This window comes from Hippichthys cyanospilos, chromosome 5, assembly GCF_059441005.1.
Source record: "Hippichthys cyanospilos isolate Australia breed blue-spotted pipefish chromosome 5, RoL_Hcya_1.0, whole genome shotgun sequence".
Taxonomy (NCBI): domain Eukaryota; kingdom Metazoa; phylum Chordata; class Actinopteri; order Syngnathiformes; family Syngnathidae; genus Hippichthys; species Hippichthys cyanospilos.
In genome coordinates, this window is record NC_142373.1 from 10,631,876 (window position 1) to 10,659,200 (window position 27,325).

The 27,325-nt window shown below is 40.1% G+C and overlaps 2 protein-coding genes across 7 annotated transcripts in view; both read right to left on the bottom strand.

Annotated features, from left to right (window-relative positions):
- Positions 1-145: 145 nt before the first annotated feature.
- On the bottom strand, positions 146-3,045 carry LOC148423471 (protein FAM237A-like). 2 transcript variants are annotated; one of them, XM_088415064.1, is made up of 3 exons: positions 2,925-3,045; positions 2,496-2,865; positions 146-1,143 (listed from the first exon to the last, which is right to left on the bottom strand). In XM_088415064.1, the coding sequence occupies exons 1-3, from the start codon at positions 2,925-2,927 to the stop codon at positions 1,040-1,042; spliced, it is 477 nt and encodes a 158-aa protein (XP_088271190.1). In that variant the 5' UTR covers positions 2,928-3,045; the 3' UTR covers positions 146-1,039. The 2 variants fall into 2 exon arrangements, with proteins under 2 accessions (XP_088271190.1, XP_088271189.1); XM_088415063.1 differs by lacking the exon at positions 2,925-3,045 and having other exon boundaries at positions 2,496-2,874.
- The window catches only part of adam23b (ADAM metallopeptidase domain 23b), a 32,319-nt gene continuing 7,837 nt past the window's right edge, over positions 2,844-27,325 (bottom strand). The window contains exons 4-27 of one of the 5 annotated variants that reach the window (XR_015865619.1): positions 26,838-26,901; positions 24,276-24,358; positions 24,099-24,162; positions 20,873-20,945; positions 20,140-20,204; positions 19,879-19,938; positions 19,707-19,775; positions 18,553-18,719; positions 18,376-18,460; positions 18,208-18,295; positions 16,949-17,000; positions 16,065-16,164; positions 15,899-15,970; positions 15,707-15,793; positions 15,525-15,605; positions 13,982-14,032; positions 13,838-13,901; positions 13,650-13,755; positions 13,014-13,133; positions 12,764-12,932; positions 12,392-12,503; positions 11,137-11,227; positions 10,392-10,482; positions 7,954-7,987 (exon numbers count right to left, since the gene is read on the bottom strand). Coding sequence is in view for 3 of the 5 variants with exons in the window: in XM_088415060.1 (XP_088271186.1) it covers positions 7,942-7,987; positions 10,392-10,482; positions 12,392-12,503; positions 12,764-12,932; positions 13,014-13,133; positions 13,650-13,755; positions 13,838-13,901; positions 13,982-14,032; positions 15,525-15,605; positions 15,707-15,793; positions 15,899-15,970; positions 16,065-16,164; positions 16,949-17,000; positions 18,208-18,295; positions 18,376-18,460; positions 18,553-18,719; positions 19,707-19,775; positions 19,879-19,938; positions 20,140-20,204; positions 20,873-20,945; positions 24,099-24,162; positions 24,276-24,358; positions 26,838-26,901 (1,969 nt within the window). In the remaining 2 variants the exon portion in view is untranslated. Of the gene's footprint in view, positions 2,866-2,924; positions 3,044-5,355; positions 7,988-10,391; positions 10,483-11,136; positions 11,228-12,391; positions 12,504-12,763; positions 12,933-13,013; positions 13,134-13,649; positions 13,756-13,837; positions 13,902-13,981; positions 14,033-15,524; positions 15,606-15,706; positions 15,794-15,898; positions 15,971-16,064; positions 16,165-16,948; positions 17,001-18,207; positions 18,296-18,375; positions 18,461-18,552; positions 18,720-19,706; positions 19,776-19,878; positions 19,939-20,139; positions 20,205-20,872; positions 20,946-24,098; positions 24,163-24,275; positions 24,359-26,837; positions 26,902-27,325 lie in introns of those variants that run through there. The other 4 variants (XR_015865620.1, XM_088415060.1, XM_088415061.1 and 1 more) reach the window with 4 other exon arrangements.

Here is a 27,325-nt window from a genome sequence, read left to right on the forward strand (position 1 = left end):
TTTTTTTGCAACTAGATTTGTCATTGTTAGATTTGTCATTCTTTATTTGTGGTTGTGTTTTGGTCTTTTGTATTGTGTGTGTGTGTGTGTTTGTTTTGTTTTTGATAACCTTTTTGGTTTGCTGTCTTGTGTTTGTGATGTGCACTTCAGGACCACCAGAATTCCAGGTAAACACACATTAAAAACAGAAAAAAAACTTTGATTTTTATGCAGCTTTGTGGGTCATAACAGTTGCAATTATGCTATAAAGTTGTGTGTATGTGTGTGTGTGTGGGGGGGGGTGGTGGTTATTAGTAAAACCCTTTTAGAGGGGGGTTGTTATGGAGGAAAATCGTTGTGAAAAAGACGTAAAGATAGTTGAGTTTGAATTGTTTTGGTATGAGTTTGGGAAGCTTCTATAACAGCTAGTGACCTCTGCTGGCAGAAACAAGCATTGCAGTTGATTTTATTTTATTTTTTATTGTAATTACATGGCAGTTGATCTCTTAAAAATATCCTGATGGACCTTTTTGTATTTATATTAATGATTTTCACAGGTCACAGGTCAATAGCATGCGAGCTACGGTCATAAGCTTGTCAATTTCATAAAATAATTTATGAATAAGTTGCATACTATCAGCTGTTTATCATGCTAAACCTGAGAGGAGTGATCCAATTTTTTTTTTTTTTTACAAAAGGCTTTTTACCTGTGCCTCCAAATTAATATATTGTTTTGAAAATCATTAAAATAAATTATTTAAATATATAAAATTCAAACCAGTATCTCAACTGCTTTTGAGCATGGCAACTTACATCTACTTTTAGCTGTGATTGTACATTAGTATGTACATTAGTACTTTTTCAAGTTTTTTTTTTTAAATTATAGACACATTTTAATAGTAGTAATAATGCTGATGTTTCGTTTAAGAAATGAATGTATGAGCGGCCTCAACTACTGCGATTTGTCAGTGTCAAGACCAAGAAAATAGAAAAGATATGAAAGAAGCAACATACTGTACATCCAGAAAGAGTTTCATGGAGTTTTATTGCCGGGTGAGTTTCAAGTACTTTTGCTCTTGGTGGTCTTGATGTGACCTTTGTGTCTCACTCGGAAGCTGAGCCACAGCTTCCCGTTTGCTCCTGAGCTGTTCAATTTGAACCACTCTGGAAAAGCACAGGCAAAAAAAATCACAAACACACATTAGAAAATGGTCAATATGATGGATGGTTTTGATTGACAGCTGTCAAAAATGTGGGTGATGAGTTCCGGCCCCGCCCACTTTCGACCCACACCCGCTTTCTTTTCAGAACATTATAGCACATGACATCATAGCTGATGATATCAACCATCCGACATCGATCTTAGGACATTTTTATTGACCTTTTATCAATGCGCTTGATAGTCGAAGCAGATGGCAGATTACTGTCCGTGACCTTGGTGACCTCCGGCTCTTCCATCACCAACATATGGTATTTTTATTCACCTTATATCAACATGTTCGACAGATTTATCGCTATTCCAAGCCATAAATTTCACTCCCTCCTACAAATGGTGACACATTGTCTACACTCTATCTAGCTTCTCTGAAGTCGTCACATATGCAATCATACTCCAGATAAAATATAAATCTTTGTTTTATGACATTTTTATTAACCATCCATCATTGTGTTGACAGATGTGTACGATGGGAGGAGTGACATCATTTTTTTATTCAAAGGTGAGACTTTTCCATGACCTCGTTGACCGGAAGTGGACGGGGCGGAACTGGGCGGGGCTTTAACTCATCAATTAAATTTTCAAATCAAGCCTATCGATAAAGTTTTGACAGCTACTTTATTGCTATTCTCTGACATATTTTTTTATTATTATTATTATTATTATTATTATTATTATTAACATTATTATTATTATTGTTATTATTGTCATTATTGTTATTATTGTTATTGTTGTTGTTGTTATTATGTGTTTTGTTCGGAGGTGTAGAAGATATTTTCTGTGATGTGGCCAGGGGTGCAATAACTGTCAGGGTTTCATGAAATAAAATTTTATTATACACATGTATTTATGTAGTTATAGCCGGCAGATATCGAGTTGTCTAAGAATACTTAATGCGTGTAAAATTGGCTGAAAAATCACAGAATTTTAACTTAGTCTTTGGGTGGACATGGGCACCCTTGGCCACCATGTAGCAATGGTTGGGATTACAAGCATTTAGGAAAAAAGGCATGGGGCCGTTTTCAAAATCTTCCAGTTTGTCCGTCGTAAATTTTTAATGTATCAAAATCATGCCCCATGCGTGTCGAAATTGACACCGAAGGGTTCAAATGTCACGTGGCTGAACGTGCACACTACCAGCCTCGAGTTAGAAGCTGGACAAGCTTCAAACCAAAACAGCATCATAAAATCACGCACATTATTATATGTTGATTTAAAAACAAAAAAATACTGAGATTTGCGTTTGCTCCGATTCGAACGCTGACGACTACTTTTATTGCGGGGCTACGATGATACTCACTGTCCGTGATGAGGGAGTGCACCCGAGTGACTTGTCTCCGCCCGAGGCCGTGGCTCCTGGACATGACGCAGTCCAAGTAGATTTCCCAGAAGAGCCGAGCCAGGTCCCAGAAGAGGGTCGCGTGCTTGGCGTTGTCCGACGCCCGCAGCACCTCCATCAGGTCCCAGAAATCGGCCGCCGTGTCGGCCAGTCTGGGCGAGCGCATCTCCAGGAGGCGAACCGACGCCGATTCCCAGCATTGCGGGTCGCCGCGGGGCACCGTCAGGGGGTCGACCTGCCGGGGGTCCACCAGGTCGTGCAGGGGCACGGCGCAAACGCAGCTCAGCACCAAGACTGTGGCCGCCGGCTTGCTCAGTGCCAGCGGGGTCATCTGCGGCATAAACGACACGCCCTTTGGCCTTTGCGGAGCACAACAAATCGAGTACTTACCATGAAAAGTTGAAGACGACAAGTGTTGATTGAGAATCTGTTTGGGGCTTGAGTCTTTAATGACGTCACCGCCTCGTCGTTTGGCGAGCGCTACTCAACTAGTTGTCACCTAGTTCGATCTATAAAAAATTGATGTGGGCAACCATGTAGTCATACATACAGTAAAGGATGCAACCGAGGAAGAAAATGAACGATCGAATTATCTCTTTGGGAGGCAGTAACATTTCAGTCAACAAGTGCGAGGGGCGGAAAAAAATGACATATAACGTCCATGCTTACATTTGTTAAAAATTGACTTCAGGCGTGTGTTTTGGGGCGCTTTTTAATACATCTTTAAAAGTAAACAAATCTATCAACGGCATAGCTTCAGAAAAATTGGGGACAATGAATGACAACGAAAATCATTGCGTTTTCTTCTACCTCTTTTTTTTAAAAAAAAAAGGAATTTAACAACTACAAAAGGACAGACAGTAAATAGTTAAATGTTGACCTCTACGCCTGCTTTGATATTCTAAAATTAAATCAGCATATATCCCAGCCTGTTCATTTGTGTCCACGATTGTGTCCATTTGGTCCAAGCAAGACAGCAAAGTGGACTCGCATTCTATCCAAATACATGAAACATAATTGGAAAGGACAGGATGCCCTCTATTTATTAGCGTATGCCCAATTAGTCAAACGATGTAGAACAAAAATAAACGTCCCCTCAGAGGACACAAATGAACAAAACGGTTTCAGGAACCTATCTGAGCAGAAAATTGTGACCAAACTTTGAGATAATGTGCATTTCTTGAATCAACATTTTTTTTTAATAATAAAATGCAATTTTAAATGTTCTTTTTATTTTGACAATAGTTCCATGTCTAAAATGACTCATGTTTTTTTTATTTTGAAGCAGGTCTAAAAAAAAAACCTACACAATATTTAACACAACGGCCAAGTGTTTTGATGAACACCTCCTTGTGTTTCAGCTCTGATCGAATTAAACATAAATAGATAGATAACTAAATAACCCCCCCCCAAAAAAAAAAATCATCAAAATAATGAATCCAGTTTTTGTTAATTGTCGCAATTATGAATAATGAATTCTAATTGGTTAAAATGTTCCAAATGTAAAAGTACATGTGAAAACATGACATTTATCGTTAAATACGACATGATGACTCTTCGATTTAAAAGCTACCCAATTAGGACTCCTGTAATAACTATGTGACTCCTTCCGGTTGAATCTTTTTTCAGATTAAATAAATATTTTATTACTCCACGGCATGCGTAGCTCGTTCTATGGGCCAAATGGAAGGATTGAGTCAAGATTGGAAGTGAAAAAACGCGGACGCGGCGATGCCGCACAAGCTCCATTTGCGTGCTTTTACTGAAATGTCAGGCGCACGTATGACGTCAGCTCTTATTATCCTCACAGTGAGAGGCCAACTTGAAATGTTCCTGTTGGGATTCATAGTCATTCATCATTGCGATTAGGCATGGGAAAAATAGAACATCTCACGGTGAGATATTCAGTTAGAACAAACATATTGACAAATAAAATGTAAAAGGAAATTCGCACTTAGAACTATAGAAAAGCCTTGAAAACGCCAACAGGGTAGTGTTCCGATCCACCATTTGTATTTTCGAAAAAGTCACCTAAAATCACGTTTTTTTTTCAAAGTTTATGATTATTTTTTATAGTATTAAAGCAGGTTCGGATTTTGAACCGGCAGAGAAGATTCGAGTAAGACGAGTAAACAAAGAAAACAAATATATAAAACAGTAAATAAACGAAATATATACAAATGGTAATTTCAATCAGCATGTCTTTGGCGTTAGGCATTCTATATTAGCATTAAGCTAGCAGACCCAATTTAATGTTTTATGCCTCTACTAGTCTAATTTTCATATCCTGATTAATACTGCATGTCTGGTATACGAACAGAAAAATCGACCCTTTTTGTTCCACCTAAGGTGGCAGCCATTTTTTTTTACTAGGCGTTGATTAAAAATAACTTCACCGTAACTCAGGGATCAGGTTTTGACCAATCATGGCTTAGCTTGTAAATTTCAAATGAACTAAGAAAACAGGTGAGCCGTGATTGGTCATTTCCTAACCTCAGAGCAAATTGTGACTATTATTATTGCCTTTATTATTATTATTTTACTTCCTGTTGGTCTGCTATTACGTCATGTACAATAATTTACTATTTTAGAAGTTAGTGTACTATATATATATATATATATATATATATATATATATATATATATATATATATATATATATATATATATATATATATATATATATATATATATATATATATATATATACACACACACGTACACACACACGCAAATAAACAATATATAAAACATGCTGCTTGTGTCTATTGGTGCCTCGAGGAAGTAACATGGTAGGAAAGACAAGAAAAAGAGAGAAAAGTTAAAAGGAGTCAGTAGTTTATTGACCAGTCCAAGTGTACATGATGCAGTGCGAGAGGACAGTGGACCAGTAGACGAGAGACGCGGAGGCGAGAGACACACCCACCACCACCTGGGAGAGGACAACAAGAAGAACCCTGCACGAGGCCCCGGTATGTACAGGCACCATTTAGTGTGAGCGTGAATAAAAACATTACTTGGGACACACACACACACACACACACACACATACACACATTCAGAAGTGCTTTCGTAGCTCTTTTTGTAGTTGTTGCTCTTTGAAGCCAAAAAAAAAAATAACAAAATGGGAGTGGCCAAATAAAGAACTTGAAGATTATTAGCGGAAGTTTTTTTTTTTCAAATCCCACCTCTGTCCCGTTTTGTGCAATAGCTCTCCTTTGCATAGTAAATAAAAGTTAAATGTTTTCTCGTTGGCATGCACCTTAAATTTTGTGGCGTATTTTCTTACAGATTCTGGGGGACTCCCATATAGAATTATTATAAGCCCACTATACAGTAGTGATTGCATGCAGCGTTTTCCGTTGACTTGATTCCTACTAAGAGTCTATGAGAGTAAAAGGCTAAGCCGGAAGTGGATGATGGGTGAGCCCAGGCTGGACGCGGCAGAGGGCAAAGTGCTCCGTGTGCAACATCCACATGTTCATGGTGATTGCTTCTTTGGCTTTTTCTTTAACGTCAATACTGCGACGCCGGTTGTCGCGCTTGATCTCCGACATGCTCCTCTTAAGACGCCATTTTTTTTTGTCTTTTTTTTTTAAACTATTTTATTGGCCGGAAACTGTCATTATTAGTGCTCTCGAAAGCCTGCTATAAAACATGCGAGTATAAAAAAAGAAAGGAAATGATTTTAAAGCTGAAATTATGTACATTTTTTGATACCGTATGGTGTGGTGGCTCTGATGTGCAAATCACCTAAAAATTAATCGAGCAAACCAAAAAAAAAAGAGAAATCGCAAACAACAAACTTCATACGGAGTCCAAAAGACAAAACAAAACGGCAAATGAAAAATCGCAAAGAAAAAAAGCAGACAAAAGATTAGTCACACAGAAAAATAAAAATGGATTCCGTAAGCCAAATGAAATGTCACAAAAAAGCAAACCTAAAAGTGATCCAAAACCAAACAATGAAAACACATTACAAAAACAAAACAGCATTTAATTTAAAAAAAAATCACAATCAAAAAACAAACACGGTGAACCCTGCGCCTTATAGACCAGTGTGCTAATCTGCTTTTTTTTTTTTTCTAGCCACCAGGTGGAAACAAATGAGAGACGGATAAAGACGCTACAGGAGTACTGATTTTGAGTGTGAATTTCTATTTTATTCGCCACCAGGCCTCTCCACTAGCAAACTCAATCAGGCGTGTTACTGTTGGATTGGTGCAGTATTCCAACATTGTGTACTGGTATTATGTTCAAAATATGTTGGTGCGTCTCTTATTTCTAAGAGAAGCGGTTGACTTATTAACAAAAAAAATGTGGTAATTATAATGAAAACAACATTTTGGATTTGAATTTAACCAACCGACCAAGGCAACGATTGTTAGGTGCATGTAGCTCCACGTGTTATTACTAGCCACCATGGAGCTGTCTCCACAAATAACCTCTGGTCGGCTTTTAATCTGGTGTGTTACTGTTGTGTTGGTGCAGTATTGTGTTTTTGTTTGTGAATAATTTTTTGGGGGTGGTTTACTCTTTTGCGTGTTCTTTTTTTATTCCATTTATTGTTGTGTTTTGTTTCTGTAATGTGCCTGTGTTTGTATGCAATTGACTTTGTTTTGTCGAATTGATTTTCATTTGTGATTTCTGATGTGTTTTGTCTTTTGTAACGTGCTTTTGTTTGTTGTTTGCAAATGATCTTTTGTCTGCTTTTTCTCCATTTTCGATTCGCTGTTGTGTTTTGTCTCGTGTGTTTCAATGTTTTTTTTTTGCAACTAATCTTTTGTTTGCTTTTTTTATTTTTCCATTTACCGTTGTCTTATGTCTTTTGTGTGTCAGTTTTTTTGTTTTTGATAACGCTTTTTTTCTTTGTTTTTTTGCGATTTGCCCTTCAGAACCACCACAGCACAACCTGCGTCTCATGCTGTCCAGTAGTCATAGTTTCATGAGTTTTTTTTCCCCCACCTCGCTTTCCTTTCTCTTTGGAAGGATGTGTTTTTGCTGAATATTCACAGCTTACGTAGCCATGCAGAGCCCGCGGAGAGGTGCTCTTCATGCCAGAGGGCCAGCAAGCAGCGCTGGACGTGTGAAGAATGGTGCCAGGTGTGGGAACACCTGTGCACTGGCACTGAAAAAAAGGAGGGCGGTAGAGGAGCTCTGTCATTTCGAGATCAGGCTTGCGTGTGATGAGTGGCGTGAAAAGGCTAAAAGGTTGCACGCGTTTGATGTCACTACGATGGAATTTGTTAAAATGTCCACTATATCATTTTTTTAATATATATATTATTATTATTCAAGTAAATCTAATGCCGAAAGTCAGCAGCAAATAAGTGCAGTCCAGCTGTCGGATAGCCAACTAAGGAAGCCTCGGAGGAGTCCGTCTGTGATTGGCATCCGCCCTTCAGCGTTAAATGGCTGTGGCGTTGGGGTCGTACCGCCGCTTCTTCACATTTCTTGCCGAGAGATAAGAAACATGTGTTAGTGTTCACCATCTTGACAATTGGTACATGAGCGGTGCAACATGGACGTGCAGCCTTATTCCTCGGTCTTGGTAATGTTCTTGGTAATGGTCTTGGTAGTTTAATGAATAAGACCATGGTGACGTTTTAAGTCTTTTTTTTTTTCAATAACCCAAAATGCTTTGCACTGATTAATGGGTACTTGGCTAAAAAGGTATTTCACAGGGGGTGCATCACTGAAAAAAGGTTGAGAACCACTGCTATAGATGACTATAATTTGATCCAAATTCAAAATGGAGACCAAAATCCGGGAAAGGCTGCTCCATGTTGACTGTTTCTTTTCGACTGCAAGAAGGTCCACAGAGTTGTTGATTTTCACAAACCCCTTCATGGTTGCTTTCAATTTCAATGAATTAATCTCTCACATAAACAAATGGCTCCAACCTCTGAAGGTCTATGAATGCAAACAAACCCCGCCCTCTCCTTGCAGTCGGCCTGAGCGTGCATGCAGACGGCAGCTGACGTTGCCCCCGTTACCGGTCGTGAAAATACAGCTGACATACAAGAGAGTCCAAATCATCTACAGAAGGGGGGAAAGACATCAACAACAGCGGCGGCGACGGTGTCGGCAACTAACCACAACAATGGCACAACAACAAACAAGACAACAGGAGGGATGCGCAACCTCCCCGTACTGTGGCTTGTTGTGGGGGCTTCTCACTCATCGTGTCATGCACCTGATCCAATAGAAGGCCGCTAAGGCCCAACGACCGCTGTGCTCGGTGGCATGCAGTGTGTGTGTGTTTGTGTGTGTGTGTATACCGGCTCCATGAAGCAGGCAGCATTGGTGGCCGGTGAAAAGGGAGGGGGGGATGCGAGGGGGTGGGGCAGGCCGTATCTGCTCGAGAGTTTGGCTCCGCCTTCCTGATCTTTTCCAAACTCGAATAAACATGCACAATTGTCTTTTTCTTACCTCTGGCAAGCATACAGTACTTGTTCTACTGGCAGGATTTATCTACCAATGATTATGGAAAGGGACAGCGCAGTCCCCTAAATTCCCCAAAAGTGCAAAAACATATCTATATTCTGCTATTACGGTTTACACTGACCTACGTATGCTAGCTAATTTCAAATGCTTGTTCCATCATATCCTCATGAAAGCCAGCCTGTTCATTTGTGTACAATGTTGTGTCTATTTTGTCTCCTTCCAGGTGATCAGACACAGCGAAACTGAATGGGAGAAACTGCATCTTTTGTGTTTTATGTTTAGGGACTGAAGTAATTGATTGCCTTAGTAATAAAGCCATTAATGTGATTCATTACTTAAGCTACTTAATTTCTGAAGTAAATTATGACTTTAAGTAACAATTACTTTATGTGCATAAGGACACAATTAATCAATTACTTTAGTACTTTAGTATCTGAAGTAACTGATTTATTTTACTAATATAGTATCTAAAGTAATCGTTACTTTAATACTTGATTACATAAAGTAATTGTCTACTTCAGTGTTTTATTACCTAATGTAATCACTAGCTTGATTACTTAAAGTAATCAATTCCTTTAGTACTTCACTAAAGGTATCAATTACTTTAGTACTTAATTACATTTAAAACCCCAAATTTAAAATTGAATAAAGCATCATTTGATGCTAAAAATACACTGTTCACATTTGCATAAACCTTTTTGTTTGTTTCATATGTGTAAGGGCCAATAGGAGGGAACCACTTGGTGAAAAGGCAAATTTTACAGGGGAGCGAGAAAAGGATGAAAACACAAAAACCGTTGTCAAAATGTAGGTTGAACGGAGCTATGGAGTGATTATTATTATTTTTTAAACAAATTAAAAAACAAGACAAGATTATGACCTCGCGTTTTTGGAACAATGTTTCCATATGAACAGTACAATGAACAAAACAAAAAAAAAAAGCACAAAAACGAAAATTTCCCCAAGTGGTCCTCTAGCCCGAAGCCTTATATGAGATTAAGTCCCATACTCATTTGCCCATTTTGAAAATCACACAACTCTGATTCATGCTCACATACCGGCTGGCTACTCTCCATTCCGTTTGAAATAACAAGACACCCGCAAAGCTTTTTCCCTGTTCTCTGAGCATGCATATCAAGCACCGAGCTCGGCCCGATCTGCCCAATCGGTTTGAGGTTCTGCTACAGATCCACGGATCGGCCGCATGCGGAGCCGGTCCCTTCCCGGGACGTTCTTTCTACGCTCTCGTCACGCAGAACACATGAACCTCGGCGTTCCGCGAACGGACGCCGGGCGCGCTATGTTAGTCGAGGCGCATATTCTGCAGCAGGAGCTCAAAGCCTGGCGTCTAAAAAAGCAGCGAGGGATGCTGGAGGTCGAGCGGGAGAGGCATGCGGCGTGTTTGCTTACTTAAAACCCCATCCAGTCCCCCCCAGCACTATGGCGGCCACAAGGATGGCTCCGGCGATGGAGCCTATTATTAGATTGGTGGCACTAGGACCTGCAAAGGGCGATGGGGGGAAAAACACATGAGTTTCTTCTAGTTCGCCTCGCTGCAGCAATTCCGATAACTACACACGATTCCACACGATTACAACGTCTCGCATGCTCTCCAGCCCCGTTCTAGTGTATGCATGGTCAGTGGCCTGCTTGAGCACCCATCAAATGTTTTGGCTAAACAGGTTGATGGGTGATGTCTCTTGGGTTTTCGAGGGGGTAGGGGGGGGGGGGCAACACACAGAAAAGATCAGATCACTAAGTGGATGGTCTTCTGCTTGCGGACACTTGTCCATCTAAACGCCCCACATGCCCCAGAAAGGAGAGGATCACAGGAGCAACCACATGACGACTAGGAAGAAGAGAAAGAAAGAGGAGGCAGATGAAGGAGAGGGCTCGTAATGGGGAACACCAGGAAGCGGAAGGAGAGGAGGAGGGGGGGGGGGGGGGAGTGGGAGGGTCCATCAATCAATCACACGACACTGAAAACAACCAATCAGAAGACATGATTACATATATGGTCATCACCAACACACGAGAAGACACAAAGCCACCGGGACGCACACACGGGCTCAGGCCGGCTCACGAAACCGCCCGCACACTGAGGCACCACTATGAGAGGAAGAGCTGTGTAAAAAAAAAAAAAAAAAATGCTTACTCTATTCCCCACCCTGTGCCTCCAAAAATCACCCCCAGGGCCAGAATGGTCCCTGCTACTGCCCCTATCAGCCTGTTAGTGGCCACGCTCACTGTGTGGAGGGAAAAGGAGCATGGTTACCACTCTGGCAAAAGACAAACAACGGGCGTCTCCTTCCTGAGTCCTGGATCAAGGGAGACCCGCCAAAACCACCAAAAGTTCCCAACCCAGCCCATTTAAAATGGATTTTTGACTTGTCGGTGGCTGTAAATGAATTTGAATTTACTCACTGCCAACCCATTAAAGCCGTCCATGTTAGTGAATTAGTTATGCCGCAAAATAGTTTTCAGTTCCTGCTTCTCATTTAATCCTAGCTCCAATGAGACAAATGATATTAACCAAAATGTCCACTACAGTGGACACAAATGAATAGGTTGGGTCTCAGCCCAAACACTGTTGAGTGGAAACTTTGTTATGCCCAACCATAGCAAAGTCAGCTGTTGCTTTTACACATCACTAATTTAATGTTTTAAAAATAGCTCGAGAAATAGGGCTGATATGAAGAATTATTTTAACTCCTTCCATGGCAAGGATGTATTTGTAAATCTAAACACCTCCTCTTAAATATATGCCAATTGAGCACTGTTGTAATGTAGTTATTTCCATACGCAACTGTTCTTTTGCCAACAACACAACACTGTTTTTGTTCATGTTTTATTGAAGGGAAGAACTGTTGAGATGTTTCAGATGCTACTAAAAACGAATTTGTGTATCAAAGTGCATATGTGTGAGGACTTTTCTCCTTTTGTCCAAAATCACTTGGTGTCATTCAAATGACTTATTTTCAAACAGTGATTATGAAAGAATGCTATAAGGTAGAATCTTACTTTCCTTTTCCAGATAAAAATGGAATCCAATCTTTTATATGGTACCACCAATGTGGTAATAAAATATTCTGTCTACCTTGAATGATGCGTCAAAATGCTCAAAATCGGCATTTTGTTCAGTGCTTGGCACTGAACAAGTTAATTGTTTTAAACAAGGATCCAATTTTAGGTATATTGCTAGAGTTTTCATAGATAATGATCTAATTTATAGTCACCACAGTGAGTAGGGAGCCTTTGAAAAAAAAATATTGAGAAGCACTGCGCTTGAAGGAACCTGCGCAACACCAAGAATCTCTTAAGTATTGATTTAAGAAACATGGCAGAAGAACTGATACTAAAATGCAGTGCAAATAAGTAAGAAATTTGGTAAGAAAGAGGTAAAGACTGACCCTTGGGCCCTTGAGTCGGAGTCGTCTCTGGGACTTTAGGAGGGTCGGGCATACTACAGTCTGTCCCCGCCCACGTGGTGTCACAGGTGCAAGTGGCTTCATTGTTGCACACCTGCAGGCAGGAGACAAATGCACATTATGGGGACATAAAAAGTCACCGCTACAAAATGGCAGGTCATGTTTTTGCATTATCCTTTACATTAGCACCCTTCAAGTCAGTTTGTTTGGCCACCTTTTATTTCCAGTCCACGTTCTTAAGTCTGATGGTGAAAATAAAATGGGTGGATTGAGTGGTTCCGACACCAGTCATGACATAATGTTTCCTATTCAGAACATCGCGTTAGCTTTGAATCATTTCACAGCACGACTCACCCCGTGAGCGGAACACACTTGCCCATTAGGTCCAGTGGGACAGGTGCTAATGTTGAGTGACTGGATGGACAGACACTTGTGGTCAAGGCACATCATGGACGGCCCACAAGGACTCCCGTCATCCACGTAGCCTAAATCGGTCTCGTCGTCCAAAAGGACGTGTCCACCACTGCGAGGAAAGGACAGTGGGCTGTGTGTTGTGGGACTGCGGTTTGATAGTCTCCTCCTGACTACAAATGAAAAATTGTACCTGCAGTCTATCAGCCTGCCTTGATGGTTAAAAGAGGTGGGGGTGATGTCTCCTTTTAATGTTCCAATGCGGGGGTTGCGGCCAATGTTGGTGCACAAAAGATAACCACAGAAGACATCGCTGTGAAAGTAGAGAACAGAATCAACAGGATCAACAAAGTATTAAGTACAAGCTGTGAATACTCATGTAAATGTGAATTCTTTATCATCTTTTTATAATAAATAAAAATAAGAAAAGCAAAATATATAATATAATATATAACAATTGCCATTTTTGTGACTTCGAATTTGGCATGCTCTCACACTCTCTAGTGGGAAAAAAAAAAAAACTGTGAAGAGGTCAGCAAAAAAATTGTCACAGAATCACTGATTATTCCACAGTCGCAGCAGAACGCTTTAACCTGGAGCAACTGTCAAATAAATCCCAGCAGACTAAAAGTTCAATAAATGCTGACGAGCCGCAGCCCAACTAAGAATGAACAATTTCATCACTTCTGTCTGCCTTAAAAATCCTAACTTGCAGAAATTTCAAACGCTTAGCAAGCTACTTTCTCACCTGGAAGCTTTTGAGATGCAAATCTAAAGTCGCAGGATGTGGGAGGGAAAGCTTCAGGGAGTTTTCCCTCTTGGTACTCACTGTTTGCTGCACTGGATCCATTTGTCGCCGTCCCTTCCACAGTTGCCCTTCTCCGTGCCCTCGGTGTTCAACTTCTCATAGCAGAACTTCTCTGAGCCTCCGGTTTCTGACGAGACAAACAACCAAAGTAACCCGCGGATAATCTGTCCGGCTGATGAACATCCTTTAATGCGGTCCGTTCTTCTTACTTGGACCCCAGATGTATCGGCACTGGTTCTCTCTGGTTTTACACTCTCCGCTGTAGCACCGCCCCTTTAAATGGGAACATGAATTCAAATCCTCTGTGCATAGTGTTCAGCGTTTGCTTTTATAATCTTTATTCTCATCCCTACCTGGTTGACCTGGCAGAGGTATCCATCTTGTTTATGAAGGTTGGGAGGGCACTGTAAAGGAATATTAAGACATGATAGAAATAAAACAAAGGTGACTACAATTTGGCACTAACACAACAAATCATTACAAAATACCTGGTGAAGGCGGAATATTTTCAAGCTGAAATCATGCGAGATGCATTTTTATACCTCCTTTATGAATGACCTGGTCCATCTAGCCGTTTTAAAAGCCAAATGCGCTCCACAAGTTTGCCCTTCCTAATTCGAATGCCTCCGAGCGGCACCGAGATGACATCACACCATTACCACTGTACTTTATCAACTTCACTGTGCCCCTCACCCTAAAGTCTCTCCATAACCTCGTGCCGTAATTGCATTTCATCACATCGAAAATGGCATCGTATGCACGAGCTGTTAACTTCCCTTCCATTACTACATAGTCCATTAATCACCGGGTCAATGAGGTGACATTGCTGAGCGCGATCATTGGCAAAAGGTAGTAAAGTGCTATATAAACATAAAGACCATTTATCAGAGAAATTTGATTGGATGCTACCGTGCTGTGACATCATTAGCCCATTGCTGCTTTTCAATGTTCTAAAGCAGCAGTCTGCCAACTGGAGGCGTGATTGTAGGGAAGGACAAAAAACAAACAAAGAAAAAAGACTTTAGCTATCTAGTCTGAAAAATGTCTCGGAGAAAAATGTTGTGCCTCACAATATATTCTAATCATGCAGACAGAAATGAAGAAAAGTACTTCAAGTGGCGATAAAATGCTGTAAGTCATTTCTCGTAGAAGTCTGTGACTTTTTTCATGAGCTTTCTACCTGTGTTGCTCCACCATCTGTTTTCAAATAATTAATGCTTCTAAAATCCGAGACTACAGATATTAACCGTTAGCATACCAATGCCGTTTTGCTCAGTGCAAAACTGTGAAGGGGAAGTTTTGTGTTTTATTCAAGTTTAGTTTATATATTATATATTTTAGGAATATTAATCTAAGAGAAGAGATAGATTGATACGTTTTTTGATTTCATGGACAGAACGATGTAGATTATTGGTAGTCAAAGTGGACGATAATCAATATTGCTTATCAGTAAAAGGAAAACATAACATCTCTACTCTAACTTTGTTGAAATAAAATACATTTTAATGTTAACAGAAAATAATTTGAACGTAAACAAATATTTTTAATGTTTTTAAAATTAGATTATTACTCAATGTTATACTGTATACATCAAAAAGTGTGACCAATTATTGGCACGGCCGATAACTGGTCTATCTCTAATTAAAACAGCCACTAAGCAGCTTGTAGCCTTATTTATTTTTTGAAAGAATTGTTTACTCTTTGACAAACTGCTGCATATTGTGAAATGAGCCACTTGTATCTCAATGTACGACTGGATTTAATTAGAATGTAAAAAAAAACAAAAAAAACCCCAACAACAACGCTGTTTTCTCCTGCAGACCAACTGCAGTGTGAAATTTCGTCTCCGCATTCACACAGCATCTTGAACAGTGTAATGGTGCTATACAACAACACCTGTCCAGAGTCCCCAGAGCACGTCTCTGAGATATCGCAGTCATTCACAGCATAGCGGCAACTGTAACCTCTTGGGAAGAACTGGCGAAAAAAAGAAGCGAGAAGGATGTGTATCAACAATTGTGAGTCGTCACTTCATTTGATTATTTTCCTCATGTAAACACATTCAGTCAAGCTGTTACCAGGCACGTGGTATTGCAGCAGGGGCCGTCGCTGCAGTGCGCCCCGTTAGCCAGCGAGCACTTTTTGCAGCATCCTTTGTAGCACTCCTGAATATAGAAACGAAGCTGCGGTTATCTGAACAGCACACATGGACTGCAAAAGTATGCGACAACCTTAGGGGGGGTTGAAAAAAAGAAAAAAAAACTACTCACAGCTCTTGCGCCGCAGTCGCACTCCTCTCCCACTTCCACAAATCCGTTCCCGCACTCAGTGGCCTCCAACAACTGCCAAAATACATCAAAGTGGCTTCAGTTCAGAAGTGAGCGAAGTTTTAGTGATTCTGGCAACAACGGTGCGGGGGGTGAGCGAGTATCAAACCTTTGTGGGTCTGTTAAACAGACACGAGCCTCCGCCTTTCAAGAGGAAGTCCTTGTAGTCTGAGATGCTGCATTTGGAGAATTTTCGTGGGTGTTGGACACTGGAGTGGAGGGAGGAAACATCTGTCAAGTACATCAGGACTGAGCAAAGTACTAAGGAAAGAGAAAACATTTCACACTCTCCCTCACTCCCCACGTCGACTATAAATAAGATTATTCTCTATAAAAATTCAATGTGTACCTAAAACTGTATAAGGCATATGTTTTGCAAAAGAGTCGCTTTAGCACAATTTAGTGATAAATAGCTTCCTGTTCCAATTAATTTGCTTTTAATTCGAAAAGAAAACTGTATCCTTAAGAACTTTCATGTTTTGTTGATTATTGCGACACTAGATGGGCAAAAGCGGTAGTGATTTGAGTAATAGAATGCATTTATCTTGAAAGCTAGCGCACAGCGTAGTAAAATCCTCATCTCCCAGACAACTGTTTCCAGTTTGAAAAGTCCACTAGTGTCGATTTAAAAGGCATTTCTTTTGTGACTTTTTGTTGTTGCCCACGGAAACCCATTCAAAAGCTTACCAGTAAGACAACATTATAATTTTCGAGGAACAATATAGAGGGATTTTTTTTCAAATTGTAAACGCTAACAATTAAATAACTGATGTATTTATATACTTATGAATGTTATAAATTTCCACAGAATACACCAAACTTATATTTCAGAAGTCAAGAGTCAAGTTCCTTTCACAGACAAAGTTGATTTTGTTTCACATTACCTGTTATGTTAATTCATAAAAAGTACCAGACATTTCCAAGGATCATTTCTAACTGCAACTTTACAACCCGGTGGGACAGCGCCAATAGAGGATTAATGCTGGACATTACCCAGTGTCCTCCATTATGCAGCCAGTCCACGAGTCAGTGCAACCGCATTCCTCTGCAAATCAGACATGACAGGAAAGGGCACAGAAACAGCCAGGAAATATTTAAATTGTACTTTTTTCTTTTTCATACAGTGACTATAACTAAATTACAATCATTAACGCTAGCATATTTGCAGGTGCAAAGATGGACTTTCAACATTTTTATTTTATTGGTTGGAGTTTGTAATACTACTTATATTGTGAGCTGTTGCTAATGTTTTTGTTATTTCATTCAATGTCAGCCCAGTTGATATAGACAGACAGACAGACAGACAGACAGACAGACAGACAGACAGACAGACAGACAGATAGATAGATAGATAGATAGATAGATAGATAGATAGATAGATAGATAGATAGATAGATAGATAGATTTTTGACTTGTCAATGGTGATTAATGAGTTAATGTAATCACTGATAGGCTACTACAAAATGCAGAAACAAAAAGAATTAAATGCGTTAACGTTATGGTCAGTAATTTCACAATTGTTAGCCTATCAATATGGCGAGTAATTTGATAATTTGGGAACCCATGAATCAACATATTGTATTTGATTTGAGTAGAACTTTTGTGCGAGAGGTGGTATAGGTCAGCAGCTCGTTTAACGTCTCATGTCAAATGCAATTTACAGGCACTCGTACGGTCATATATTCTGCCCTGTACTTTCCGGAGCTGACTTTTACGGTTAAAGCCTTGTGAATGTGAGCAGCTTGCATGGAAACTGTGCCAGGCATTTATGGATTAGGATTAGGTTTATTTACGGAGGTTTGACCCCTGTGCCGTATTTTGTCCAATCCATCGGATTTTTACATCAAAGGCATTTCACATCGAAGCCAAAGAATTGAAAGAAGACGCAAGGGAGCTGAAACTTCACCCAGATGGTGGCAACATGTCAAAGTTCAACAAGGTACGGCTACTTAGTTATCACAAGAAAAAGACTCGAAATGAACATAATACTGCACAAGGGTTAAATAGGTGCTGAATAACTGCAAGCAATTAAATCTCTAAAAACGTTTCTTTCAACAACTGCGATAGCTCTTGTGGTCAAACGACAAAGCTCTTTAGTGGAAATCGCAAACCAAGAAGTGCAGTTTCGCAGGTGGTTAAGGACCTCAAACATCTGTTTGCTAATAAGACCAGATCGCTGCCTTCCCACTATTTCGTCCCTTTATAGGATTTCTAGCCTGCCCTACCGAAAAAGCATCAAATAAAACGTATACTTCTCTTAGATGCGGGGTCCCACTGGATGGCCAGATTCTGCGCCAGGCTCTGGGATAAAGAGCCGGCGACGGACCAGGTGCTGCCGTACTGTGAGAGCAGAAGGTCTGTCACACCCACTGACCATTTGATCCATGAACCACACCACAGAGGACATTAGCCAATCTGACCTCATTGACGCCGACCCCCCGGCTCACAGAACACATGCCCCCAAAATAGGCAACGCTGCTTCTTCTGTAGTGAAAGGTCACATTTCTGGAAGACCAAAACAAATAAATGAATAAAACAAATAATTAAAAGACATCTTATGGGGCGATGGATGTCAAATGGTGATTTCTGTAACTTACGAAAAAAGGTGCACGGCATCTGCATGGTGCTTGATGCTCTGCTGGCGGTACTTGGAAAAATCACGCAGCATTTCAAGCGGCCTCACGCTGACCGGAATCTGATCTTTGTCTGTCCAGATCTCCAAAGCAACCAGCACCACGCGGGTTCGCAACTGCTCTTTGAAGACCTGCCATTGATGTGTGCAGCGAAAGGACAAACAAAAGGAAGATAGGAGCGTGTCAGTATACGCTGCTTTTTCCAATGTCAGTTGTGACTCAAGTGGATTAGAAAGTAGGCAGGTAATTGTATTGTATAGGGAGAAGTATTAAATAAAACTAGTTGGATGTACATTTATCCATGTGACTTCATGATCATCCATTTTATAGCTCTGGAAACATTTCACTCGTTAAATAAGTCCCTGGAGAAAAATCATAAGGTCCTTCATAAAGTAGTTCACAATTTCAACCAAAAGGTGGCACTACATCTTTAAAAAGTGCAAATGAAAGGCACAATTTACTTACGGGACATACTGTACATACTAATATTCATTTGTTGTTTATGCTAATTACCGGTGAAGTCCAAGAGATGTTTGCACAACAGTAGCTTCTGAAATGTTTCATATTCAGACATTATCTTTTCAGTAAGTGAAATACAGTGCGTCTTTATCTGAAAATCAGATTCACATTTGCTTTTTCCATCCTTTCTGTTGGGGTGTCTCGCATTTAGCACAGAGTGTGTTGAACAGTAGGGAGAGAATCATAACTTTTGTGCAACAATAGGATATTTTACGTGACATTTTTGTTAAAGTGGTGTTTTTTTTTAAGTGGTAAAAGCCTTGGCTTCAAAAAGATTGGGAAACACATTCAATCAAATAGGAGATCTGTCAGTTTGTTGACAATGGTAAATTTCTGTGATGATATAAGTAGCCTTGAAAAGAGTGGACATTTAAATCGCTTACACAAGATCCCCATGAGTGACGAATATAATATGAATGAATAATTTTAAACAAAAATCACACTAATGGCAGTAATTCGGGGAAATACCCACTAAGTCAATAGTGCCACCTTAGCGTTTGAGAGTGATTCAGTTTGGACCTAAACTGTTTGTCCAACTGACTGAGCAACAAACACAGTGACTGCAAAACAACTCTGGTCAAAGGGAAGGTATTACTCACAGCATCCACCAGATTCACCACAGACTTGGCAAAATTCCTGGTGTGTTGCTTGTTTTTGTATCGTTTGAACTGCAGGAACATAAGGAAAGGAAGACAAAGTACCAGTATGTTTCAGTATGCCATGTACATGATTCTTTGATAGTTCCATATCTCTAAAAGGACATGTACTTACCATGCTATGGTCGCTGACAATCATGATCTCCAAGTATTTCATCTCCTCAAATACTGATATCTATAACACAAATGGACATGATAACCAATGATGAGCCAATAGAAATAACTGTGTTTTTTATGATACTGCAGAGTCTTGAGGTTATATACTTTGGAGCGCAGGTAAAACTATGCAAACACTTGACATCATTACATAACAATTTTTGGGCGGGTGATGACAAGTTTGTGGTGCCTCTTAAAAAAGATGAGCTCAAACACTCACAGCTCGCTTTTTCCGGCGTTTCAGCCAGGACAAGTCATCCAGCTCTGACAAGAGCCTCTCCTCTGCTACGAATGTAAACACACAAAAGCCAGCATCAATGTATATTGTAGACATGTATGAACACAACATGAGCTTGATGTTTTTATTTTCTTGTTTGGAAGTTTCCTTTTCAGCCACTAGTGGGCACAGCTGTATGTATGGTATAAACAGTGATTCTCAAATGAGGTTTTGTGAAGACATTTTTGGGTGTAAGTGTGAAGGTTTCTGCAGGTATTTGTGAATGTAATTTAATGTTTTCTAATGTTATGACAGGAATAATACATCTTTCATTTGCAAAAAAAAGGCAAATCAATTGGAAAATGAAGTAACTGCTAGATGGTGTAATAAGTACTCCTTTCCAAAACATTGTATGACTTTATCTTGTTAAATTTTATATGAAGACGCATTGTCATTAGTTTTGCAAGTTTTCCACAGACGAGCCACATATCAAGCAGATGGAGTTCAAGTGTGTTTAATTCAGACACGCTTTTTTCTTTTATTAATTTCAAAAATGCCTTGCTGAAAAAATATTCCACAGGCAGTAGAGAACTAAAGAAAAAAAACATCGAGAACAAATGATATAGGCTATTGTAGCCATACAAAATAAAGAAGAAATGCATGACAGAATGGGGCGGAGGCCCTCAAAGAAAGGATGTTTTTGATGATTATGTTTGTGAGTGTTGTAAATCTTTACCCAATTGCTGTGACTCATTTTTCCATTGAAATGAGGCATTTCTTCTGAGCTGGTGAGGCCTTCCAGCTGTGACCTGAGGGGTGAGAGTACAATCAGCTGTTAAAAGGTTCAACAGCCACTGGGAGGAAAGTCCAGGGATGGTGCGGGAACCAGTCATGATTTAAAAATAAATCTTGCGTGTGAAGTAACACATCTTAGGAATTTATCAGGCAGTATACAATGAGCCAGGAGCTCCAGACAAGTTAGTAGTATGTGTGCACACGTCACTAGTATGTGCGCACAATATGCGAATTGTGCATGAAAGTTAATAGTTCCTGTACACAGGTTAGTACTTCTTGCGCAAAAATTAGTAACATAAAGTAGTAGTTCATGCACACAATTTAATAGTTATTAAGTTGTGGGAACAAGTTAGTAGTTAGCGCTCACAAGTTAGTAGTTCATGCACACAATTTAGTAGTCCCTGTGCACATCTTAGTAGGCTGTGCAAATAAGTTAGTAGTTGATGATCACAAATTAGTGGTTTCTATGCACATGTTAGTAGCTTGCACAAATATGTTAGTAGTTGGTGATCACAAGTTAGTAGTTCATGCACACAATTTAGTAGTTACTGCGCACAAGTTAGTAGTTCATGCACACAATTTAGTAGTTACTGTGCACAAGTTAGTAGGTTGTGCGAATTAGTAGTTGGCACTCACAAGTTAGTAGTTCATGCACACAATTTAGTAGTTCCTGTGCACAAGTTGGTAGGTTGTGCAAATAAGTTAGTAGTTGGTGCTCATAAGCTAGTAGTTGCTGTGCACAAATTAGTAGGTTGAGCGACTAAGAGAGTAGACGGTGCTCACAAGTTAGTAGGTCATGCACACAGGTTTGTAGTTTGTACGCACAAAATACTAACAATTGTTCAGGCACACAAGTTAGGAGTTGGTGCACAAAAGATCGTAGTTTGTGTGCACAGGTTTGTAGTTTGGGTGCATAAGTCAGTAATTTATGGACAAAAAGCACCAGTAGCAGTTTGATAATTAGGAATTTGTGGACACAAGTTAGTAGTATGCGTGCACATGCACATGTTAGTAGTTTGTGTGCACAACTTAGTAGGTAATGCAAACAAACACATAAATCAGTGACATTAATGACAGGCTGTCATCGGTATCATACTAGGTGAAATCAGAGTACAGCCTTAATTCTAACCATTTCAGAAATGACATGTTAGCATGGCAGGTTGATTGTGTTTGGAGTCCATTGTGGGGAGAGGTTCTATGGGCTCAGTTGTGTACTCAGGGACAAGGAATTACATTCCAGTGGAACATGACTATTACAGTGGAACTTTAAGTGCAAGACCAGCGATCTACACTAATTTGTAATTGCACACTTTTAAGGTATAAACCATTTTTTATTTACATTACAAAAGGGAGATCAACAAAACATCTACTGATGGTTACAAAAAATAAAATATGATCGTTAATCACATTTAGAGGTGTGTATACCCCCAGTCACCTTAAGTTCTATCAGTTCTCCCACATCGCCATCTTTTTTCCTTCCTGCTTCCTCTCTTTTATCACAGGAAGCGAAGGTTCAGTCCAGGAAGATGGCCTAACGCTCCCCTGATTCCTCACCTTCCGATCCTCAACCACAACATTCCATACCTTCTCCCGTCCCCGCTTTCCTATCCGCAAATTCTAATCTTAAGCATCCCAAAGACGTACAGTTTGTTGTTCAAGTGACGACAGAGAGGGGGAGGCCACTAACCCTGGGCCAGGAAACTGTCAAAACATGTTTATGATTATGCTGACATCCATTTTTCAATCCTTAGACAAACATGGTACATTTACTGGTTTACGCCCTTACCACTCAAAAGTAAGTTAAGCGAAATGGCTAATGAGACATTAGAGTGGTATTGATCCGATCTAACGGCTGACAAGACATATTTTCACCTGATGATATAAAGTCCGACCTGATTGTGTTTGCTAACGATAAAGCAAAGTGTACAGGCAGTCTTGTAAATAAAGTACTGTGGGAAGGCCTTAGGGCACAACAAGCGTTGTAGTTTAATTACCTTTTTCACAGCATTCATTTTGATACAGCCAAATGGTAAACAGCAGGACTGAAACAATTTAATAGGATTATGGGAAAAATACTGATTTCCTGAGAGGCTAGAGCATTGGTTAAGGATTAACACATTCAAATGTGGTGAGGATTCAGATAAAAATGTAGATACATTCATAATCCGTCACCCCCCACACACCAAATCGTACAAACCCAACACTGATCCCCATTCAAATTTCTTTGATACGTATCGGTGCGGACTTGGATTGAGTAGCAAACGCCATATCAGAATGTTTCCCTTCAGCATATTTCCCTGAGGGAAAAAGTGTTTCTGCACATTTATTTGGCTAATGAGAGGTATAATTAACTGTTAAGCAACCAGCCAACGAAAGCCATCTACGCAGTTCATCGACACCTTTATCATTACTATTCTGTCGGCCTCTTATGCTGTGCTAGCTTGAAGTTTGCAAAGATGGACACTGGAACAGAGCAACACTTGTTTGCCAGATAAGCCCAAATTGGCTAATATAATACAGGCAACACGGGTAGACGTAAAAGTTTATCAAAAGCAGATAACCACCATAGACCAGTGTACACGACAAATCTTTCCAAAAACTGAATGAGAGCTTGGTAAAACACTTTAAGTCAAAACCTTCAAACAGGGTGTCTCAAAAGTCACTGGGCTTTTTGTGTTTTCTTTCATTTCAGGTATGATTTAGACACACCAAGCCATTAGAATTTGACAGATTAGACCTTGCAGAATTGTCAGCCTATCATTTCCTTGCTCGAGGATTGTCAATTGAAATTGGAGCAGCGCTGCAAAAATGACTGCCCTGCTGCAAGTTTTTCTGTCCTTGAATGTGCAGTGCAGCACAAGTTCAGCACTGCTGTTGTGGTACACTTCAAGTATTCCAAGCTCCGCAGCTCTTAGGGTGGTGGTATGAGTCCTTTCTGCTACATGGTTTGTCAAGAACAGTTCCGGTTTTGAGGAATAGCGTTCACAGGCCTATGCGTTGAAGCATTTTAATGGCCATTAAGCTTCTCAAAGTGGCGATGAACTGCAGTCGTTTGCCCTTGGATGAGGTCTTTGATCTAGTGCGTGGCATTGTAATAGTCAATTCTGCGCTAATATTAATAACAACGAGGAAAAAAATATGAGATACATACTTAGCCAATAACTTACGATTGAATGAGTCTGTTGGAGTGGCTCAATTAGATACACATAGGCTCCGTCGTCAAACATCCCGCTGAAAAGGGAGAGAGGCAGCTCGATACTGAGTCAATATTAGAAAAGGAGCTGAGATATGTGCGTGTGAGTCCCTAGATGTTGTGCGACTAGCACATAATTTTGTTCACTTACTGCAGCCCGTTGCAGGTAGATAAGGCCACGCGGGAGCCAACGTTGCCTCTCACCTGCCCGTGGTAGTAACAGTGCTCACCGCCCTGAGGGAGAAAGACACAATGCTAATGCAGCATCACAGGAGATGGAGTGCAGAGCTAAAGCATTGCAAACGGTGGATCTTCAGTGGGGATTTATTCACCTATCTTCAACACATTACTTTCACAACATAATTACAGAAAGTATCAATATACAAAACGAAGCAATAGCCTCCCGAGACTCTGTCTATTCATTTGTGTCCACTACAATTGAAATTTGTTTTTAGTCTTTATCTTTTGACCCATTCGATTTACCCTACTAAGTCCTAGTGCTCTCAGTATCGGACATCTTGGCATTTCCAATGATGGTACTCGGTGAGGGATAGTCATTAACAAAAGTATTAATGTGACATGACGTTGTGCTCATCAAGGTTGCCTGTAACGAGTTTTGCTCTGATAAACAAATCCGAGGGCGGAAAAATGCCAACGTCATTGATGGCCAGCACTCTAGCCAAGGAGGATGAATTTGTAATCTAATTAGTTAAAGAAACAGTCCCATGGCTAATATCGTTAAAGTTATATTGGTCAGCAAAGCTGATTCTAAAGCCCTGGGCGGATTAGTTTGACATGACAACACATTGGGGCTGCAATCCGATTGGATATAAAATTCTGACAATTACATGCATGTACTAGAAGTGTAATTTACTGTTTGATTGTCAAATCAGTTGAGTAGCCAACCTCCTACTGAAAATGAATCAAAATGCTCCCATTCGTCTCAAATGCGTCATAGCATATTTTCATCACATAGGAAGTGTTTGTGCCTGTTTTAGCCAGTTAATCAGAATTACAATAAACTTGTGTGACCATGTTTTGTTCCCTACATGTCTGTCCTCAGTGCGATTGCGTCCAACTGTCTGCGTTAAGATGCCCCCTTGTGTTGGCCAATCAGTTCCCTCTTCCAATTGTGGCTCAAAATCTGGACCGCTGGTCACCCTATCCTTGTCAATACTGTGCAGTTGGCCCCTTACAGGAAGTGCTAGCTAGCTAGCGCGACATGGCCGACATGAATGGATTTAAGTTGACTAAAGTGAAAACATGGCCAATGTACAGCAAAAGATCCTAGAGGTTAAAGTAAGTGATTTAAAATAAAAAATGAAAACGATTCCAAAGACATGACTACGTTAGCACGCTGGCTGTTGTTGGTACACAATGACTTTTGAAAAAGAGAATATGACAGTTTGGTGAAGTGCTTTACACAAACAAAAAAAATGTGTCTATAAAGGGCACTCCATTTGTCATTATGATTAAATTGGAGTTTCCTTTTTTTGGATTATGACATGTTCTGATGACAATGGATTTGAGATTGCGTGGGATTCCTTAACTGTCACACTGCACACGTCACAGCATACATGTGCAGATTGAATTGATTTTGCTTCTCTCTTTTTGTTCTGAAATACCAAGTTAGAAACCTCCAAAGATGTAACAGCTTGTCTCACAAATGTTGACGGATGGTGTGGTCCCCTCTGCTGTTAATAGGGATCGTGAATACATTGCAAAGTAGGTCTTGGTGCTATCTGTGACTCAGCTGTCAAGACACTGGGTGAGTGGAGGACTCTCTCTTTTTCACTCTTTCTCTTTCTTTCTCTCTCACTCCATCCATCTAACACTGCACTGACACTGCAGAGTGCTTTCCCTCCCTTGTCACGTGATCAGAGCTCCAGCAGGAGGGTGCGGGGGGAGCGAAAGTGAGCTGCTGATTCAGCTACAGTACACCCAACCCATGCAGCCTGAATCAGCAGCCGCAAACGGCCCCGATTCTACAACCTGCTTCACTTCCTCTTTACCTCACTTGTCTGAGGTGTATGCATCTATTGGCCACAACATTTAGGCAAGTTGCACAATTGAATAAGCTCCAACATAAGAGCTAAAATGGAAGTACAGTATAAATATTCTGCTGTTGTAGAAGCAATAATAGTCAGCTTTAGAGAGAACAAAAACCAAAGTAACATACAGTGACTTGAGTTCTCTGCATTTAAACCAAGCCTAGTTTGCAGTGGTGCACTGCATCAAGCGCAGATGCGTTTCGAATATTTTAACTTTACCTTACTGAGATGCATGCAAGGAGTAGAAACATCATTATGATGCAGTGCAAACTAGCACCACGATAACAAACACGTTGTTAAAGTAATACCCCTCTCGGGGCAACTAAACCTGAGAATAATTATCTTTGGATAGGCAGAATATTGAATTGGCTCTAATTAGTTAGTTAGCCCTTACAATAGTGCCTCCCACTACATGGAACAAATCGTTTTTGAAAAAAAACCTACCAATTCTCCTTGGCATTCCCAATTATGTTTTGTTTTTCAGCTTCTGTAATGATATTTGGATTTACATCCTGCATGTTTAAATAAGCTGCATAACACTTTTGGTCAACCCTGTTTCAAGTACCAGTAAGTCAGTTTTCATTGATTATGGCGGTGCCATCCATCCAATACATATATACATACATACATACATACATTCAGTGATCAAACATCTCCATTACCTTTGATAGGACAGGTTTTCCCTCCTCATAATGGATCTCAACATAATCTGAAGACAGCAGGTCACTGAGGAAAAAAAGTGCCTCAGTTAGTAGAGGAAGTAGTAAATAAGTGACGATGCGTCATATATTTGTAAGACCCAGCCCATTCAAATATAGTGCACCCAGAAAACATTCACATTTGATCCACATTTTGTCATCTTGCATCCTCATTCCAAATTATATTAATCTCTATCTTAAAAATTCTATACACAGTAACCCATTATGATAATGGGGAAACAAAAAGTTTTCTTTTGACATTTTTTGAAGGTATTAAAAATAGAAAACAAAGAAATCAAATTCATGAAAGCATTCACAGCATTTGCCATGAAGCTAAAAAAAATGAGCTCAAATGTTTCAAATGTTTATCTTATCCGCATGTTTCGTAGAATCCTGATCATTTACATCAGGTATGTTGGTTGAAGGGAAACATCAAAAACAGGCTGGATGTG

Coding starts and splice junctions, on each gene's coding strand:
- LOC148423471 (XM_088415063.1), bottom strand. CDS start 2,874: ATGCCGCAGATGACCCCGCTGGCACTGAGCAAGCCGGCGGCCACAGTC. Junction 1,144..2,495: donor GCACTCCCTCATCACGGACA/GTGAGTATCATC, acceptor GTGCTTTTCCAG/AGTGGTTCAAATTGAACAGC.